This window comes from Dipteris shenzhenensis, chromosome 24 (assembly GCF_047967505.1).
Source record: "Dipteris shenzhenensis isolate YYH24624 ecotype China chromosome 24, Dip_SZ_1.0, whole genome shotgun sequence".
In the NCBI taxonomy this organism is placed as follows: domain Eukaryota; kingdom Viridiplantae; phylum Streptophyta; class Polypodiopsida; order Gleicheniales; family Dipteridaceae; genus Dipteris; species Dipteris shenzhenensis.
The window spans coordinates 8,455,455-8,475,968 of record NC_141619.1 but is presented as its reverse complement, the minus strand read 5'-3'; the positions used below and the strand labels follow the sequence as shown (position 1 = coordinate 8,475,968).

At 45.2% G+C, this 20,514-nt stretch overlaps 1 protein-coding gene across 4 annotated transcripts in view; it reads right to left on the bottom strand.

Annotated features, from left to right (window-relative positions):
* LOC147886165 (P-loop containing nucleoside triphosphate hydrolases superfamily protein) overlaps window positions 1-20,514 on the bottom strand; it is a 132,774-nt gene that overhangs the window by 65,340 nt on the left and 46,920 nt on the right. For all 4 annotated transcript variants that reach the window (XR_015543304.1, XM_087395448.1, XM_087395449.1 and 1 more), the window contains exons 10-16: window positions 14,135-14,299; window positions 13,935-14,019; window positions 13,598-13,852; window positions 13,366-13,499; window positions 13,127-13,169; window positions 12,873-13,030; window positions 12,529-12,639 (exon numbers count right to left, since the gene is read on the bottom strand). Coding sequence is in view for 3 of the 4 variants with exons in the window: in XM_087395448.1 (XP_087251574.1) it covers window positions 12,529-12,639; window positions 12,873-13,030; window positions 13,127-13,169; window positions 13,366-13,499; window positions 13,598-13,852; window positions 13,935-14,019; window positions 14,135-14,299 (951 nt within the window). In the remaining variant the exon portion in view is untranslated. The remainder of the gene's footprint in view (window positions 1-12,528; window positions 12,640-12,872; window positions 13,031-13,126; window positions 13,170-13,365; window positions 13,500-13,597; window positions 13,853-13,934; window positions 14,020-14,134; window positions 14,300-20,514) is intronic.

Here is a 20,514-nt window from a genome sequence, read left to right as displayed (position 1 = left end):
GTTACATTCATAGATGACTTTACCAACTACACTTGGGTCTACGGTCTCAAGGCAAAATTAGAAATGTTTATGCATTTCAAACACTTTGTGGCTATGGCTGAGAATGAGACAGGACTCAAGGTGCAGACACTTCGCACAGATCGAGAGGAGGATTATATGTCTCATGAATTTGAGACATTTCTGAAAGAAAAAGGCATTATGCATCAGCTTACAGTGAGGCTTACACCTCAACAGAATGGCAAAGCTGAACAGAAGAATCGCACTGCCATGGAAATGGATAGATGCATGCTTACAAGTAAAAAGTTGCCTCACAGGTTTTGGCTAGAAGGCCTCATGTGTGCCAACTATATTTTAAATCGAGCTCCTAAAAAGGCTTTGAAGACAATCACTCCCTATGAGGCATGGCACGGGAGAAAGCCTTCAATGGACCATTTCAAAGTTTTTGGTTGTGTTGCATATGCCCACGTGCCTGTGGAGTTCAGACACAAGTTGTCAAATAAGGCACTCAAATGCATTTTTGTGGGATATAGTTCACAAAGCAAAGGCTATCGTCTCTACAATCCTGCTACACGCAAGATTTTTGTTAGTAGAGATGTTATATTCTCTCAAAATTCTGCACATACACATGCTGAAGTTCAGATTCCGACCTCTTCAGATGATGTGTTTGAGGGGATGCTTCCTATAGCATTTGGTTCCCCCGCTGAAACTCAGAATTTACAGCAACCTCCGCCAGCTCCACAAGTACAGATTCAGCCCCCAGCTGAATTGGTACAACCTCAGGGTGTGGATGAGTTGTCAGGCATGAAGTTGTCAAAACAGTCCCGCATTGGTTGCTTCAGACTCTCAGGGAGAGTAGGCTTGAAGCTCCATTTCCTGGCAGAACTCGTAGTGCAGTAAGGCACATGGAGGGAGCTCATTCAGTTGAATCAGCTTACGCAAGTACTCTTCTTGATGAGGAGGAGCCTGAGACATTTGAAGAAGCAAAGGATAATGTGCATTGGATGAATGCCATGCACGATGAGTTGCAGTCCATTCATACAAAACAGACTTGGGATGTCGTGGATTTGCCACCAGGTAAGAATGCCATAGGTACACGTTGGGTTTTCAAAGTCAAAAGAAAGCCAGATGGGTCCATTGATCGGTACAATGCAAGGCTGGTTGCAAAAGGATACGCTCAGAAAAAGGGCATAGATTATAAGGAGACTTTTGCTCCTACATGCAGAATTACCACCATCAGGTTAGTTATAGCAATGGCTGCAAATTTTGAATGGAATGTTCATCAGTTGGACATTAAAACAGCTTTCCTTAATGGAGACTTGTTGGAAGAGGTTTATGTCAAACAACCTCCGGGTTTTGAAATTTCAGGAAATGCACATCAAGTATGCAAGCTGAATAAAGCTTTGTATGGGCTGAAACAAGCCCCACGTGCATGGTATGCCAAAATTGATGCCTTTCTAACCAGCAAGCGGCTGCATAATAGTCCAACTGAGAGCACCCTCTACATCAAGAAGGATGGGGGGGAATATTTTGGTCATCATTCTTTATGTAGATGACATGCTGCTCACCGGATCAAATGAGGAAGTAATTGCATATTTCAAAGCCCAATTGAAAGCTACATTTGATATGTCAGACTTGGGCTTGTTACATTTCTTTTTGGGGATTCAGTTTATTCAAGAGAAACATGGCATTGTTATGTCTCAGTTCAAGTATTGGACAGATTCAACATGCATGATTGCAAGCCTATGTCCACTCCCATGGAGCCGGGGATGAAGCTTACAATGCATGATGCGGGTGAATCAATTGATGTCACACTCTATAGTCAGGCTGTTGGATGCCTCATTTATCTCTGCAATACACGACCTGATATTCAGTTTTCAGTTTCTTAGGTGAGCAGGTATATGCACAGCCCAAAGATTATGCATTGGCAGGCTGTAAAATGCATCTTCCGTTACTTGCAAGGTACAAAGTCTTTTGGCTTGATGTTTCCCAGGGGGGGTGACTTGCAGATGCATGCTTACAGTGACTCAGATTGGGCTGGAGACTATGATACTAGGCAGTCCACCAGTGGGAATTGTTTCTTTCTAGGACATGCTTGCATTTCTTGGTTGAGCAAGAAACAGTCTAGAGTGGCTACCTCCTCATGTGAAGCTGAGTACAGGGCAGCTTTCACAGCAACAGTTGAATGTGTTTGGCAGCATCGTTTGTTTGCTGATCTTCATCTTTCATTGGAGGGTCCTTCTCTGATTCTCACTGATAGTCAAAGTGCTATAGCAGTGGCAAAGAATTCTGTGTTTCATGCTCGCACGAAGCACATTGAGGTTCACTATCACTATGTCATAGAGAAGTTTTGATAACAAAGAGTGGATGGATGCAATGAGAGCTGAGCTACAATCTATTGCCAAAAATGACACATGGGAATTAGTAGATCTACCTCCTGGCAAGCATGCCATTGGTACCCGGTGGGTCTACAAATTAAAAAGGAAATCTGATGGCAGCATAGATCGACACAAAGCCCGTCTTGTTGCAAAAGGGTATGCCCAACAACAAGGCATCGACTTTGAGGAGACCTTTGCTCCCACTTCCAGGATTACTACTATCAGATGTGTCATTGCCATTGCAGCCCATCACCATTGGCAAGTGCACCAACTTGACATCAAGACTGCCTTTCTTCATGGGGATCCGCAGGAAGAAGTTATGTGACACAACCTCCTGGCTTTGAGGTTGTTGGCTCTGAAAACAAGGTATGCCGGCTGAGAAAAGCCCTTTATGGTTTGAAGCAGGCACCTAAGGCATGGTATGCTAAAATTCATGCACACTTACTGTCCCTTGGTTTTCAGAATAGCCCCACAGAGCCCACTCTTTATGTCCATGGGAGTGGATCTGATTTTTTAGTGCTGATTTTATATGTGGATGACATGCTGATCACCGGCCCTGATACTCAGCATATTGCAGCTTTCAAGGCTGATTTGCAGCAAGCTTTTGAAATGTCAGACATGGGACAGCTGCACTATTATTTGGGCATTCAGTTTGCTCATGTTGAGGGGAGTATTATGATGTCAAAATCCAAGTATATTGGACAGCTCCTTGATCGTTTTCAGTTTGAGGATTGCAAGCCAATCTCTACTCCAGTGGACCCTGGCTTCAAATTTTCAGCTCATGATGGGAGCCCACCATGTGATATCACTCTTTACCAGCAGGCTGTTGGATGTATCATTTACTTATGCCACACCAGACCTGACTTACAGTATGCAGTATCCCAGCTCAGCAAGTTCATGCACATGCCCAATTCACAGCATTGGCAGGCAGTGAAGAGAGTCTTCAGATATCTCAGAGGCACTCAGGATTTAGCCCTCTTCTATGGTGATCAGGGTTCACTTACCATGCATGCTTACACAGATAGTGACTGGGCAGGTTGTTCCGACACCAGAGTGTCACATACCGGCAACTGTTTTTTGCTTGGCAGATCATGTATCTCTTGGCTCAGCAAGAAGCAACCAACAGTTGCCACATCCAGCTGTGAGACTGAGTACAAGGCAGCCTTCACCGCTACAGGAGAGTGTGTCTGGCTTCGACAGTTACTTACAGATCTTGTATTCGCCAAACATCCTCCACTATGGTCTACACTGATAGCCAAAGTGTTTTGGCCATTGCGTGTAATCCAATGTTTCATGCGCGTACCAAGCACACTGAAGTTCACTATCATTATGTTCGAGAGCGATTGTCAGCAGGAGACATAGAGTTGTCCTACCTTCCCACAGAGGACAACATAGCAGATATGTTTACAAAGGCACTTCCTCGTCCCAAGTTCGAAGTTTTTCGACAGGCTTTACACTTGGTTCCCTTTGTTACATGATCTAACATACCTTGTACATTCATAGGTGACTATATCCTTTTGGATGAACATGTGCCACCATGAGCAGAAAATACCAGGTATTCTGAGACGTTTCCAGAATACTTCAGCCCATACCATGGAGGGGGGTTTGTAGGCCATCTTCTCCCGGTCGTATTGATGCCCTCTAGGCCCTGGTATGTAGTCCCGTGAGGGCTTCTGAAGGCGTCTCTCTCTCTCTCTCTCTCTCTCTCTCTCTCTCTCTCTCTCTGTGCGCGCATGTTTAAATCCAAACCCAGGGACTCTCAATCTTAAACTGATGTAATGCAAGCTTACTATCTCACCTATTATAATGTAGCTTATCTATAATAACTTTGGAAGTGGTATATGCACTCCTGAGAGACTCTCAGTCTATAACTGATGTTTGGTGTTTACCTGTTTGATGTGTGCGCTTTGTCTCATAGTCCCGTGAGGGCTTCTGAAGACCTCCTGCTCCGACGGCTTGACGGGACAGGGCCCATGGGACACACCACCCGTCAGATAGTCTACGCATCGCTGTATGGAACTGTAATGGTTCTTTTACAGCACAGCCAGGCAATCTACGGGGGGCATTCTTTGGGAGAGATATCATCTTTTTCACGGACACATGAGAGTCCAGAGAGACCTTTGCCACGAGTGACAGGGTATACATGGAGATCTGCCTTCAGGCAGCACACTCGGACATTTGGAGTGAGAGGATCTGGAGGAGTGGCCATTTTGTACAGAGAGCATCTCGATCGGATAATCACAGTGGAGAGAGCGGATTCACATGCCCGATTCTTGTGGGTACGCATCTGCCGCAGAGCCCCTCAGCGAGATCTTTTTGTTGCAGTTTGCTACTTCCCCCCGGCGCAGTCGATCTATTCTTCCACTGGACCAGGCCAGTCCATATTTGAGGATCTCTCAGCGGACATTGCAGATTTTTCACATCGCGGAGAAGTCATCCTTTTAGGAGACTTCAATGCGAGGACCTCAGACAGACAGGGCCTCACTTATGACTTCATGGAGGATCCGGTCATACTCCCAGCATTTCACGATGATAGTCTCTGTCGGACTTCTCAGACTGCACAGTACAGCCCACAGATCAGGGACGTCAGTTACTGAAGCTCCTCACCTCGCACAGTATGGTCATTTATAACGGCTTGTCCAGGTGGCCACAGTCTTCCATGCCTACATTCTCTTCTGCTTCTGGGCGTGGTACTAGCGTGATCGACTACATCATAGGTCCCCCGACTCTAGTCCCTTCCATCCATAGCCTTACTGTTAGCCCCTTCATCCCTCTGCCGACCATGCACTCATCCACTTTACTTTGACTCATGTCTCCCATGACCCACCCCCCCTCGTTATCATGACCGCCAACCCTATTATGAGTTCATTTCGACCACCAGTTCGATGATGTATATAGCCAGAACCTCAGCCGCCTACTCCGTCCTCATCTATTAGACGCTCTACCATCCACGCAGGACCACTCGTTTCTGCCGCTCACATGTCGTTCCCTGCCACATGTCATTCGTCTAGTCCCCCACCGGTTGGTCTTGTTCCTTGCAACGGTTGGTATGACGAGGAGTGTAAGGAACTCCGCAGGAAACTTCACCTTGAGACCAAGGAGAAGTCTCCCCTCCTTGCCGAAACCAAGAGAGACTACAAGTGGTTGGTTAGGCGCAAGAAACGCCAATTTCTAGCCCGGAATGAGGAGGAGCTGAGAAGCTTGCTTTTCAGCTGTGACTCCAAGGAATTCTGGAGAAAATTCCTCCGCTCGAAGTCTCAGAGCCCCCTCACAGATCCACGTGTCTGGTCTGCATACGCTTCAGCTCTATACGATGTTCCAGATCAGCCATCGATTTATCCCATTCCCCTAGGCCAACTTCATCTAGTCTCTTCACACCAGAGAGTGTCCGTGCAGCAGTCCACCGATTGAAGAACGGGAGAGCTAAGGATCATGATGGATTGCAAGCGGAGTATGTAATCCATGGGATTGATGCCTTAGATTTTGTTCTTTCCCGTCTCTTCAATGAGTCTGTTTGTACAGGCCTACCACAGTCCTGGTTAGGCAATACCATAGTACCTATCCACAAGTCGGGGGACCCTATGGAGCCGTCGAATTACAGGACCATCATGATTGGCCACGTTATGGCCAAGATCTATGCATCAGTTTTGGAAAGCCGTATAAATGACCATGCCGAGACGACAGGACTCAGAGCCAGAGGGCAGGCTGGATTTCGCAGGGATCATTCGACACTTGACCACATCCTCACACTCAGGGCACTGGTAGAGGAGGCGAAGTCACGAAGGCAACGGCTTTATTGTTGCTTCGTGGACTTCAGGAAGGCATTTGACACAGTTCCACGATTCAGATTGTTTCAGAGGATTCGTCAGATGGGCTTCAGTGGAGAGATACAGTGGGCTATCATGGCTTTGTATGAGAGGGTCACTGGTCGGGTTCGGACACATGAGGGGCTCTCAGAGGAGGTATGCAGCACGATTGGGGTGAAGCAGGGTTGCCCGCTCTCTCCTACTCTCTTTGGATTATATATTGATGAGCTAGAGATGTTTGTACAGATGACAGGCGGTGTGGGCTCTACTCTCTCAGGATCCTCCATTCCACCCAGATTTCACACACGAAAACACCACGCTACGAGGTATTTTTCCCACCCATTGCACACCATTTCGGCATCCCTAGCACTTGTTCATTCGCGCCCCTGTGTGGGCCTCATTTCGCACAAACTCGATCATATCTTCTCGCCGTGACCTCCGATTAACGATCCGTCTGCACCGGCACATTTCCCTATACATGTAGGACAATCTTAGGCACATTATTAACACGATAGTCCCTACACAAACTAACACCACTCTAACTCTCCTAACAAAGCTACATCCACACCCACACTTGGGGCAGCGACACCCTTGGCAAATCACGCACAATTTGCATGTAGCTACGTTTCGGCCAATGCCTTCGACTCCAATGCTTGCCACATCCAATATAACTCCGTTGCAACAACTGCCCCCGCCAATCCTCTACCCCGAATCCCCCCCCGAGATTCAACCACTCCCTTTAATCCTCCTATATGTGGAGGATGTGGTTCTCATTTCCTCTACTGCTCAGGGCCTCCAGGCACATATTGAGGCACTCCACAGGTTTTGCCAAGACAGGGGGTTGACCGTAAACCTTCGCAAGACCAAGGTTATGGTTTTCAACACCTCTGATCGTATTTACAGCACGGATGAGTTTTGCTTCACTTATGATGGACAGCCCATTGAGCTTGTTAGAGAGTACACTTATTTGGGGGCAGTTTTCAAAGGACCGGTCTTCACCATGACATATGCAGCACGAGATAGGATTAGTAAAGGGTATGCTTCGTTGGCTCATCTTGAGCATCAGTGTTTTCAGTCCCATTTCAGCATCCCGATACGAAATCCTTGCTTTTTGATACATTGGTGAGACCAGCGGCGATGTATGCAGCTCCTTTCTGGGCAGGAGACCTCGGCGCTGCAGATCGGAGACGAGTAGAGAGGTTACAGATCATCATGTTCTCTCGGCTCATTAGGGACAAGGCTACAGTTCCGCATGAGATCATACTAGCAGAGTTTGGAGCTACTCCCCTTGCATTGGATGCAGCGTTTCAGTCGGTCATGCATTTGCACACGGTTAGGGAGTTTGGAGACTCAGCAGCAGGCAGAGCTCGGTTGCCATGGTTAGCACTTGCATCTTCTATGGAGTTGGCACGATCTGGGGCCCGATACTGCTGGTACTTCAGACTCACTAGGTGGCTCACATCTCTTGGACTAGACATGGATAGACTGCCTCCCTTCCGATACAGCATAGATGCCCCTCATCTCGCCACGAGCTTAGCCAGGTCACGAGAGCAGACTTGCTGCAGCTTCATACGTATCGCACTTGGATTTATCCCACGCAGCTTCCGACGAAGATGGCCACATATCGTGACCACTTCCTTCGGATCTCAGAGGATGGATTTGTCATTCCACCACGCTATACAGGTATCCACATGTCCCACTCACTGAGGATTGCCCTTGGCCAGCTTAGAGTCTCTTCGCATCAGCTCGAGATAGAGACTGGTAGGATGCGACGCATGGAGGATGGACGGCGACCAGGCCGAGAGACCAGGATCTGCCCTTGTTGCACCATGGGAGAGGTGGAGTCAGAGGAGCACTTCATTTGCAGATGCCCGCTATATTATGAGCTTAGAGGTAGATTCCACTGTCTCTTCACGGATGGCTTTGGACCTCTCTCACGAGTGATGGACTACGAGGATCAGCATTGCCTAGCTCTTTATGTCAGGGAGGCCACTATGCTTCGACGAGACTACCTCAGAGACCATCAGCACAGACCGGAGCGTGATAGAGCCCAGCTTGATAGAGCTCAGGCACACGCTATACCAGAGGATAGAGACCAGGAGGAGCACGAGGAGGTTAGAGCTCACACAGGACACATGCCTCCACCCTGTGGATGTACATATGAGATGGTTTGTAGACGCCGCAGGATCTTGTTACATAGGGGACGTACTCGCCGCTTCATCTCCAGACGATCCAGGATGATGGCAGCTTTTCGGAGGAGACTTACTCATGGAGATCTTGCCCCACCAGCCGCTCACCTCACCTTTGCTCAGATTTGTACTCTCATAGCAGGAGGCAGAGTCGATGGACAGGATTTCCAGTATTATTTTGGTTCTCAAACTCCGTGACACCTGGACTTGTATCTTTGCATTGGCATTTTGTACTCATCCCCCCATTTTGCACCCAGGGGCGGTTTCCTTGCATAGTTTACTTTGTATTTAGGCTCAGATTTGACATTATGTACTTTCACTTGCATTGTATTGCGTAGCACTTAGATGATATTCGACGATGCCTCTTCTTTGTGGCACGTTGATTTTGTGCTATCTTGTATGCAGAGTTCTTGATGTCCCATGGGCCCATTTTGGTCTTTAGTGGACAATAATACACTTTCTTTCTCTCTCTCTCTCTCTCTCTCTCTCTCTCTCTCTCTCTCTCTCTCTTCGGGAGGAGCTTTCATGTACTTGTGATATTGTATTGCTCAGGTCCCATAGGCCGGTTTTGGTCTTCAGAGGACGATAATATATTCTTCTTCTTCTTCTTCTTCTCTCTCTCTCTCTCTCTCTGCGCGCGCGCGGGCTGCATGCTTCCGCACTTTCACACTCTCACATGATATCAGATTTCAGGCTAGCACGGGATCCAAGAGAGTGCTGCTACAAATGTGATCTGTTCAGGGGCATTGTGACGTATTTTTTGCAAGGGTTTCCTATCAACCTACTGCTGTGATTTCTTATATCCCTGCAGCGATCTGCTACAGCATCACTACCCTAAGGCCAAGATCAACACCAATTAAAGGTGCTACACGTTCCAATGCCAGGCGACTTCACTTCCCAGGCATTGGAGGTTGTGTGATCAGCTCTTGGGAGTTTGTATAGGTAGCACGGTGTCTGGAGAACTGAGCTTTGCGAGGAGAGTCATGGCATGGACAGCAATGGGTCGGCTCTTGGGTGTAGACAGCAGTTTGCTTGCTTTTCTTTGTTTGGCGGTTTAAGAGGACGAAATAGTCCAAGGTGATCAAGCTTCTATGGCTCCTCCATGCATGAATGAAAAGAACAAGTTGAATGAAATTTCGCTCAATGGAAACTACAGCTCAAGATTTGGTTCATTTATAAGGGCTTATGGGAGCTTGTTCAGGGGTTTGAGTAGAAACCTGAGCATCCTTCCAATCCCAAGAAGTGGATCCAACATAGCAAAACCCTAGGGCTAAATGCCCTAACTGGACTAAGTGTCCTAACTATCCTAAGTGGTACATGTACTAACTGTACCAACTGACCTAACTGACTGTAACTAGGCCTACAAGGCCCATACCAAGCAATGAGTGGCACCTATGGATAGCCCATAGAATGGCCTACAAACCCCCCTCCATGGTATGAGCTGAAGTATCCTGGACATGACTCAGGATACCTAAATATCTAATGTCATGGTTGCACATGTTCATCCTGTAGGGATATAGCAACCTATGACTGTACAGAGTACAATAGATGAAGTCACAAAAGGGACTAACTTTAAAGCTTGCCGAGAAGCTTCAAACTTACGTCGAGGTAGAGCCTTCGTAAAAAGATCTACCAAGTTGTCTTCACTCGGAACATAGGACAACTGAATATCACCTGCTGATAATCTCTCTTTGACATAGTGATAGTGAACCTCAATATGTTTCATCATCACACTCTAACCACTCAAGAGGTCCCAAGGCAGCAGCAACAAAGACTATCGAGGACCACAAGATAGTAGCTTTATGACATTGAGGTATCTCCCCCCACAGAGCCAGAGAGGGCATGTGGGTGGGAGAGAGGCCTACTTTTGGCCCTCATCATTGAAATTCTGGCAGGCAAGGTGATAGTGTGGAGTTGTGGACCAGATGAGTTCGAGGTTCATTGCTTGGAGGCATAGAGAGTACGGACCTGGTGTTCCGACATTCAATGTCCCGGGTTCCTGTATGTGATGAGTTCACTATAAGGCTACTGGACATGGTGTGTTCCACAGTTCATATTACTCCATTGGGAGCTCAATGCGACTCGCTCGGGAAATCACATAGAATACGACTTCTTTGCTGTTCGAGGTGGCCCCTCTTCGAGGATCTGGGTGATTGGGGGATATCTTCCAGACACATCCCGAACTAGAGGGTCCATGGTGGCATCTTCATTGAACGGCTTCTTTAGATCATTTGTACACCGTGAGCTATAGAGAGGGTCGTAGAGTTTGGGGCATCTCATGCGTAGATCTACTGAAAGAGGGATTTTTTGTGGGTGTGCCCACCCCCTTTCAGGCTAGGTTAGAAGGAGAGGTGAGGCAGGGCCCCATAGGGCCGGGTTTGTAGGCAAGTGGGCCGGCCTTTTGGCTGCCCACCCAGCCACCTAGCAGCCCTTTTATAGGGCTGGTGCTGGCCCTCAGTCAGCTGACTTTCCAGTCGGCCCTACGGCTGCGGCTGGCTGGGGGTCGGTTGCTACTGGCTGGGGTAGGCGAGCCTGCTGCCCTATTTATAGGGCAGCCTCCCCCTCATTGGATCATCTCCTATGAACAGTTTTCCTCTCTTTTTTGTTGTTCTCCCCCTGCTATATAGACAGTCTTCATGTCTCTATTCGTGTATTCTCTCTCTCTCTCTCTCTCTCTCTCTCTCTCCCCTGCATGGTTCCATGCTTTTACACTCTCACAGTCTTTACTTGCTATTCTCCCAAGTTTGTGGAGCTTTACATACGTAGCTCTTTTGCATCTCTCTTCAGATCTATGATGGTGTGTATGTTTGGATTACCCAAGCACATTTCGTGTTAGCTATCCTTAGCCAATCGTGACACGCATTCAACGGATGTCCCTCTTTTCTTTGTTGATCATCTAGATCTGCATGTAGCTTCATTTGAATATCAAAATTCATAGCAGCACCAATTTTTTTCCTCTGTTGCAATCAGCCCGTCCCTTGTATGGGTGCTTACACTGCAATACACATGCAATCAGCGCTTCTCTTTAGTACAGAATTGCTCTCAAGTGGATCTTATTTGCACCACACCACTGCAGATGTAGATGTGTCCTCTATAGATTTTAGAAGCTTTTATAGAAAAGCTCCTTTGAGTCCTTCAACTACAAGCAGCAAGCTTTGCCCGATGCATGTGTTTTATTGCAGATCCCACTCTGCTTCCTCATACGTGTAGCAGACTCCTCTTCGATTTCATATACAGTTGCTCACCCTATGTACCTTATGCGCCACTAAGGTCTTCTATTGTCGAGCTCAAACCTAACACCATGAAAGAAAATAAATGCTGGAAGGCCCCCTAGACTCACACATGTCAAATCAAATGCCACAAGTAGATTGCACCACAAATCCAATCGCCAGCTATAAGCTCCCACTAAACCCAACTGAGGGAGATGCAGCCAACAATTAACATGCTCCAACATGGAATGCAACCAATATGCAGAAAGCCTAATATGAGGAGGTGTGATGGAAGGTACTTCTTTGACCATACTGCTCAAGTTTCCTATGTGGCACGAGCCTAGACTGCATTCATTCACATGCATCTCACCTAATTAGCTTCTCTAGAGTGAACATGTTGGTGGGTGAATGTTCAGAACACGTCATATTATATGTGGACTGCTATCTATAACAAGCAAGTGAGGTAATGCAACATGACGCTTGTCCCTTCCTCCAATTGGGATGTAAAAGGGGGGGATGCCACATCATGTGACCCCTTGAAACGTAGCCAACCTTGCTGATGGCATTAACTCACAGCATGTACCTACCAAAACCTAAGGTCTACCTAACAATCTTAGAACCTCTTTCAATAATCTTCACCATCTAATTAGCCAAAGGGTAATCTAATGAACTAAATCCATGGTTCATCACTCATGTTTCCAACAATCTAGGCTTTTGAATTTATCCAAAACTAATTTGAGCTTTTTGTACTCATCAGCACTTTTTGTTAAAACTGGCACTTTGTAACATTCTTAAAAAATTGTATCATATCTATCAATAGTAAGTGTATCCCGATGACATCTAAGCATGGTCCACAATGAAATTCAAAGCATTCTCTTCTAAAACTCAATGCTTTATTAAAGACAAAATACATAGATAAGTACAGCTACTTCAAGCCTTGGAACCTTACCACTCCGCAGTCCTTGGACACTTCAAGTGACTTGAAACTGCTGCGAACGTTTTTCTCAAAATCAAACATAGGGATCATGGTCATACAAAGTGTCCTCAATTCTTCAATATTCTGCCAATTCCAACACACAAAACACAGCTCGTGTCAGCTATGAAGCCTAATTATACTGCTCGTGTCAGCTATGAAGCCTAATTATACTAACAAACATAAATAATTGTACTGGACCACAAAAACTTCTCTGCTGCTTGAATATAGTGGACCACAAAACCTTCCTCATAAAAAAATGTAACTTGAATTTGTAAAAACCATCACAAACAAGTAAAATCAACCAAAAACAGTCATACCTTCAATAAAAGGGGCAAGTCAAGTGAAGCAAAATCATCATACTTTAGATCTTTCACTTGCTCCGACTTGTAGTAGTTCTCCAAAGATATCACCTCACAGCCAACAATGTTTGCCATTTTGTGAGCCAAGCTTGTTTTTCCAGATCCACTCGGTCCCCCTGCTGATACCATAGATTAAAACTGATGTAAATATTTGTCAGCAATCTTGGCCATTTACAAGTAATAGGAAAAATAAAAAATGAACAAAACATTACCGATGCCTACAATCACTGGGGGACCTTTTGCATTTAACAGAGTCTGCAAGAAACAGGCACAACATCAACCGGCTCTCTAGTTTCTCTCTTGGAAAACAAACAAATACAATAATAATATTTGATATGGTTGTTCAAATCATTTATGGAGAAGCTCACAGGGCATGAAACACTTAAATTTCTTTTTTAAGGGGTCCTATGGATATGTCAAAGTTGCAGTCATCAAGATTGGATCTTCTGACCTGGACTCCTTGCACAGCAAGCAGAAGTCCTCTATCAAAGTCAAACGCTTCTGGCATGGGCAACAGCTGGATTTTCCCCCTAAATTCATCATCAACATGTGGAGAATCAACCACATTTATAGGACTGGTACCCCCTGCAACAACCCCACTGACATTCTGTTGGCAACCTGTTTTGCTCCTGTTCTAAAGAGAAAAATAAAGGGATGATAGAACAACAGCCAAGTAGTCAGACCTGCCATGACCTTTCCTATTGCAGCTTCTGCTGATGCTGTAACACGCCAGGATGCTGTTACAGATTCCATTTCTGACTTTGTGGGAGACCGTGTCCATGGCTCCAAGGCATCAGGCACCTTCACTGGAGTAAGGGGTCTTAGGCGAACAGGCTGAGGTGAAATGATTCCTTTATCTGCAGCACTCAAAAAAGTTGGAGAGGTGGGACCTTGAAATGCAGAGGTTGGAAGAGGAGGAGAACCCAACCGAGGTGGACCTGTCAAACCAAAGATCAGAGGTTATACCTAAACACCTCTAGCAATGCAGCTAATAAACGCTCCCCCTTGTGCAGCATATACCTTTCCTCTCTAGCACCATTTCCAAGTAAGACTTCGTAATCCATGGCCCTTCCATTCCCAAAGATAAAGCTTCTGTTGCAACAACCTGCACAATTGAAAGGCCCACTCAGTAAAATCTGATGCCATTCTCAAAATATTATGTGGAAGCTAATGGATAGGGAATATATGAAGAGCATAATATAACAAAACAGTAAAATCACCTTTCGATCTGTTCCTTTCACAAGGAAAAACGTTTTCTCCAAGTCATCAACTGTCTCTATGCAAATGGAGATTCTTCCATCATCAATTATTTCACTCTCCCGCTTATAGCTCACGGCAACTTGATAACCAAGGGCCAACAAGCCACCAAGAGTAGTCTTACCAACCTGCAAAGGAAAGGAAAATCAAGCAATTGCAATCGTAGAAATATCATATTGTTTCAATTCAAATGGACACAGCAAGCTGTCGATTCAATCTGCTATGACCAAGGCCCTGATTTCAGTTAAGCCGTACTTGGTCCAATAGCAGAATTGTCTTTCTTAATGTTGTCACAAATAAAAAATGTCTCACATAATAGCAAATATTTTGGAAAAACAAATTAAAAAAGAAGATGACATGCTAGGAAATGGTAGAGGAAATAGGCTGGACCCTGCTACAGACCTGCATCATGACTTCTAGCAGACAGGAGAAACAGGTTGGACGACACAGCAGGGCACAAGCCCCAACAGAAGACATGCCGAAGTGCACAAGGATGCACACTGGATTTGGAGGGCCTCAGCCAAGGAAATAATTAAAATAGGTGAATAAATAACAATTGTATAAATATGAGGAATGGGATAACCCCCATGATTGGGTAGTGGTGGTCCCCAGTCAATCCCCAATCAAGGAATGGCAGGCATTACAACCACCCCTGATTCTTCTTTTAATAGTTCCTGATACATTCATCAAATTTACATTTGTACAACGAAACCAGGAGCGAAGGGGACAAAAATATTACCAATCCTCTATACTGCTCAACTTGCAAAGAGACTTCCCCTTATTTTGTAAGTTCCCAATTTTCATCTTCAATAGTGATGGTGATGGCATCCATTTTGCAATACTCCTTCACTACCTTAACCCGCGAAGAGGTTCCTTGGCACATGTTTCCGATTGAGTCTAAATAGCGTTTAGTTTCTGGGAGTGCAAAATGGCTTCCTCTAACTGTTTTCTCTGATTTTCTACCGATTCTTAAACTTCTTTTTTCAGTTTCTCACTGTCAGTTTTCAATGCAGTGAGCTCACCACCGTCTCTGCTCGTTCACCTACCTCTAATTGTTTCAGTTTTCAATGCAGTGAGACCACCACCATCTCTTCTTGTTCGCCTACCTCTATTTGTTTTGCAGGCCCCCCTTCAAAATTATCTCACTATGCCATCATTGCAACTCAGCTTGATATGCCGTCAGGGTTCTCTCCCTGCAGTGCACCCCTTTTTGAAACAACGAATTCCCTCTCCCAGTGTATTAAGTTCTTTTTTCTTCTTTTAAAAAAAGAGGATGGCCAGAAAGACTGAACCTTCTTAACGTTTTTACGAAGTCACGAAACTTCCTAGCCAGATGAACATGACTGGTTACAACTAGATGCCATCCATAGTTACCAAAAAATGTGTTTCGTCAGGTTGACCTAACGAAACGTTTCTACAACACATGTGAAACATGGCACTTCCAAACGAAATGTACTTTATTTTTTTGAAAAAAAAAAAGACAGTTTGGCTATTTTTTAAATTTTGAGTTGCCTTTTTTTTGGGGCGCGTGGGGGGATGCCCCGGGGGGGGCGCAAGGAAGGGGGGGGGGGGGGGGGGGGGTTATTTCTTGTATGTGTATGTGTTGTATGAGTATGCCCGTCTAGGGCTTCCGTGCTCCTCTACCTCGGGTCCGTCTGCAGCCCTTGGCTTTCCCGCAGCATCTGTACCCTCCCACGACTCCCGTCTCTGCTTGCAGCCTTCCATACCACCTGTCCTGCCATCTATACAGGCTGTACGGCCCTTCCGTACAGGCTTATGGACCTCCTACAGTCTCTGTACAGGCCCCTGCTCATTTTGTACCTGTTGTACGGATTCTGGCCGGCTATCTGCTCGCGCTTTCTGCTGCTGGTTGCCTAACTATCCTTGTCCTCTCCCCTTTTGCACAAGTGCCTCTGCCCATTTCTCACCTTTTTTTGTCCTCTCCTTTCCCTTTCATGTGCATAAGCTTTTGCTTTGGCTGTCCTCTTCTACTCTCCTGAGCCTTTGCACTTGTCAATTATCTCTTCTGCTCCCTCTTTTCCAGCTTTCTCTACTCTCCCCTTTGCTGTAATTTGCCTTCAATTTTTCTGTTCTACATGGCTTCAATGAAGATTTATTCGCACAAGAAGCAGAAGCAAGACTCGGGTCAAGATGACCCTGCGCATGCCTCTCCTGAGGCGCAATTGGTATTTGAAGTGATGCATGAGGGATTTGAAGATACAAGGAATGGAAAGATTCTGCTCCCACCGTTGACCCTGTGCATGCCTGTCCTGAGGCCCAATTGGTATTTGAAGTGATGCATGAGGGATTTGAAGATACTTGCAAGGAATGGAAAGATTCTGCTCCCACCGTTGGGATAAGTGCTTATTTTCTTTCCAGGCCGTATGCCAATTGCAGGTGATGTGGGTAACTGGTTGACACGCACTTTAGGTGGTTGTTTTGTACGCAATGTGCATTATGCTGCCAGGGGCGTCTTTGAAGTTATTATGGTGGATGAACAGCATAAGCAGATGCTATTGGAACACTCTCCTCTTTTTTATGGACAGCAAATGGTTCATGTTCTCCCATGGTTGCCTACCAGGGATTATCAATCTTTGAACAGCATCGTTGTCTGGTGTGGGTGGAAGTAGTGGACTTCCCTCAATAAATTGCTTCTCTGTTGCCAAAGATCGCAGCTTCTTTGGGTAAGGTGGTGTGTCCACCAAGACCCAATGGCAACTTTAATAGATTATGTATTTTGTGGCATACAGATAATCCCACTCCAAAATCCTATGATGTTACTGTCAACAATGTTGCTATCGGAAGTGCTTTCTATAAGCTTAAATGGGGATTATTTGCAGGTGCTTGCTTTGAATGCAAGAAGTTTGGGCACATGGCTTCGCAATGCCCTCTGATTTTACACAAAATGTATGCAGAAGCTATGCCTGCTCAAATGCATTCTAAGGATTCTCCTGCCTCTTCTCTTTTTAAATATAAATCAAACAGGCCTGCTACTGCAGTCCAGGATAAGGGAAAAGCTCCGGTTGTTTCAAATGGTTGATGCCTTCTACTTCTGAATCGAAAGTAAAAGAAAAGACTTTGCAGGAAGCTTGGCAAAGCCCCAAAGAAACGGTGACAGCATGAAGACCTCTCCCTCCTCGTACATGGAATGGTTCATCTTCAAATGGTCATTCTCAGGAATTGGAATTACATGGGCTGCTGTGACAGCAAGTCGCACCCTCTTCCCTGAAGAGGAAATTACGGGTCTTTTGTCTTCTCCACAGACACTTGTATCATCTCAAGGTTAGGGGCCAGATCTTGAGATTGAAATGCTGACTTAATACTTTTGGTTCTCAGCTGTACATATTCTGTATATATGTTGTCACATAAAAAATGTTTGACTCTCAATGTACAAGGGTTATGTGATCCCACGAAATGGAAACTTGTCTGGGGCTATCTCAATCAATTACAGCCTTGACATAGTGGCATTGCAAGAGCATAAGTAGCATATGTATGCTGGTCAGTTATGCATATGTATGCTGGTCATTATGGGCATACCTTCCATAAATTGATTCAACATCTTATATAGTGAAAGGTAGTCAAGTTCCTTATTGACACATACAGATGTCTACATAATTCAACAATACTTCATAGCAACATTGTCATAACTACAATGATAATTCAACATTGTCATAACTACATTGTCATAATTCAACAATACTTCATAGCCACATAGGGGTTGTAGATATTTTGTGGATAATGGTGTGGTTCCATTAATGCATTTTCTACAAGATCAATGTAATCTCGTTATTTTGCATCCAAAGCTAAAGAATTTGGATGGGTTAAGTCCAACCCCAAAATACAAGACCAATGGACCTAGGATCTTGGGAACTCAAAATTTGGATGTAGTGAAAATTTTAAACCTGGAATCATCGATCCCAAAACTCAAAACCCAATATTATCCCTACGATCCAATAAAAGTGAATTTTAAACCCAGAAGTATTGACCAAAGAACCTGACACTCATGTATTTGGAATATGGCCCCTACGATTCTAAAACCAAGGACCTGGGAAACAGTTAATTTGGATGTTGAAATAAATAAACCCAATACAAGAATCTAGTGACCTTGAGTAAGCCAAAAGATTACATCAAGAGAAAATCTCTGTGTAGGAAAAATATACATCATGATCTATGTAATGAGTTTGCAGACAATCGAAGAGCAATTGTTACAAAGAACGATGGAAGAAAACAAAAGTAGAAAGAACTAAATCACCAAAGACTCTGTGATTTCTATGGGCGTGCCACGTGGATGGATAATGATGATGTGGATGGGTGAGTCCCTATGGAGCTACCACGTGTCACGTTTTCTGTGGTGCCACGTGTCTACGTTGTGTGAAGCTAAGATCTGACATAATCTACGGATTTTGATAGAATCTTAAAGATTCCATCGTCATCCCCCGTCTCTTGTAGTGTCGTGTGGCATTTCCGTGACGATCGTGTGCTGGAACCATTTGAGTGTCCTGCGTAGCTTGCTTAGTTGCCGTTTGTGGTGTTTCATCTTGTGGTCATGGTTGGAAGGCTCAATGGAGACTGGTCGATGGAGAGGCCACATAACGTGATGGCAGATGAGTCACAGGTGCTACGTGAGTCGTCTGTCGATTTTGTTTGTTTAAGGGAGCTGCTTACAGCCTGTTGTCATCGATGTGGGCGCTTAGGAGTAGTCGTTGCAGTTCCGTGTTGCAAAAGCCGCTAGCAGTGGTGTGTGTTTGGAAGCTTAGTCCTAGGCGTTGTTTACGCTTGGTTGGTGGTAGTGCTGAGTCGGCTGAGCGTCAATCGTGGCCGTTGAGTCGGGTCATGGCCTTTAGAACCTTTGCTTGCTGGTGCAAAGTCGTTTGAAGCCAGAGGAGATCCATTTGTGTTGGCAGCTTTGTTGCTGGGAGTCGCATGAGCTCTAGTGCCCTAGCTTTGGAGCAGAGGAATATGGTCAATTGCAAGCCTAGGAAAGACATTGAATGCAGTTCGAAGAAGAAGTGCACGTACGAAGTTGTTCAGCAAGTGGCACTTATAGATTGTAGCAAGTTGAATTGCTGCCAGATTGCAAATCGGAGTTCTATTTTGCAAATGAGATTGGAGTTTTGGAGCATGAACTTGGAGAATCGAATGACCTTTATCTTCAATACCTTGACTAATGCTATACAAATTGATTCAAAGGGTATGGTGTCATACTTGTTTAGCTTTGACAAGAAAGAAATATGTTGCACGGCATGGTATGAATTGGATGGAATTTCTAAAACTTCATACTACAGGTATAAAAAACAACATAATGCTGGATGCAAAAAGGATATGCATGCAAACAAAGGAATCATCAGAAAAGAATGGGATCATGTGGACATGACAAGAGCTATATAATGTGACTTTGTAAAGGACAATGCCAACCCGATGCCTCATGAAGCTTGAACAACAATGGATGATAAGAGAGAAAATCATCATTCCAGATATGTACAAAAATATGGACTCAATCCGTGAGACATAAAAACTCATGGGCATAAGGAGGTGCCAAATTCAACCTTCAATAGAATTTGGAACACGGATTTCAAGCATGTCTTAGTTTCTCATACAAGCATTTTTTCGAAGTGTAGCCTTTATCGTGCAATAAAGCTGAAATTGGGTGCAACTAAGATACTAGCAGAGCGTGAAAAGTTGTTTGATGAGAGGAGGGATCATATGAGACAAAAATTGAGTTGTTGACAAGTATATTATGCATTGAGGCTGTTTGAGCACTACTGGGGATTTGCATGTTAGAAAAGACCAACAAAGGGTACACACAGCGGAAGACTTATAGTAATGCCCAGGAGCTCACACAGTGTGCGTGTGGGGTGTGGAATCACAACTTCTTTACTTAACGTGCGTCACATAGATTAGATGTGCAGACTCATCAATACACAATGAACCAGCCCGATAGAGAAACCACCAAAATATATTTCCGTCCAAAACTATGGACACAATACAAAAGATATAGATCCAGAGTCCCACCAATGGTGTGGTCCTCAGATCTTACCACAAGGTCCTTCTCCTGTCAGCCAGTTATCTCTAGACTCGAGTCCGCGTGCTCCACCTCGAGCGTAAGTAGACTTTCCGTCCAAAGATCTCAGCACCTTGCTGCCCTAGTAGACAGCCTAGGCTCAGCCCCAAGTGACCTCAGTCTGCAGCAACTCTGGCCCTGCTTTGCCTCCTGGATGTAGGCCCAAAGATCAGGCTTCTGCTACTCCTGCTGCTCCTCTATTTGCTGACTTGCTGGATGTGAAATGAGGCCTGTGGCCTCTGCTTTTATAGGCCCCCAAGGGCCCCTTGAAATAACCGACCA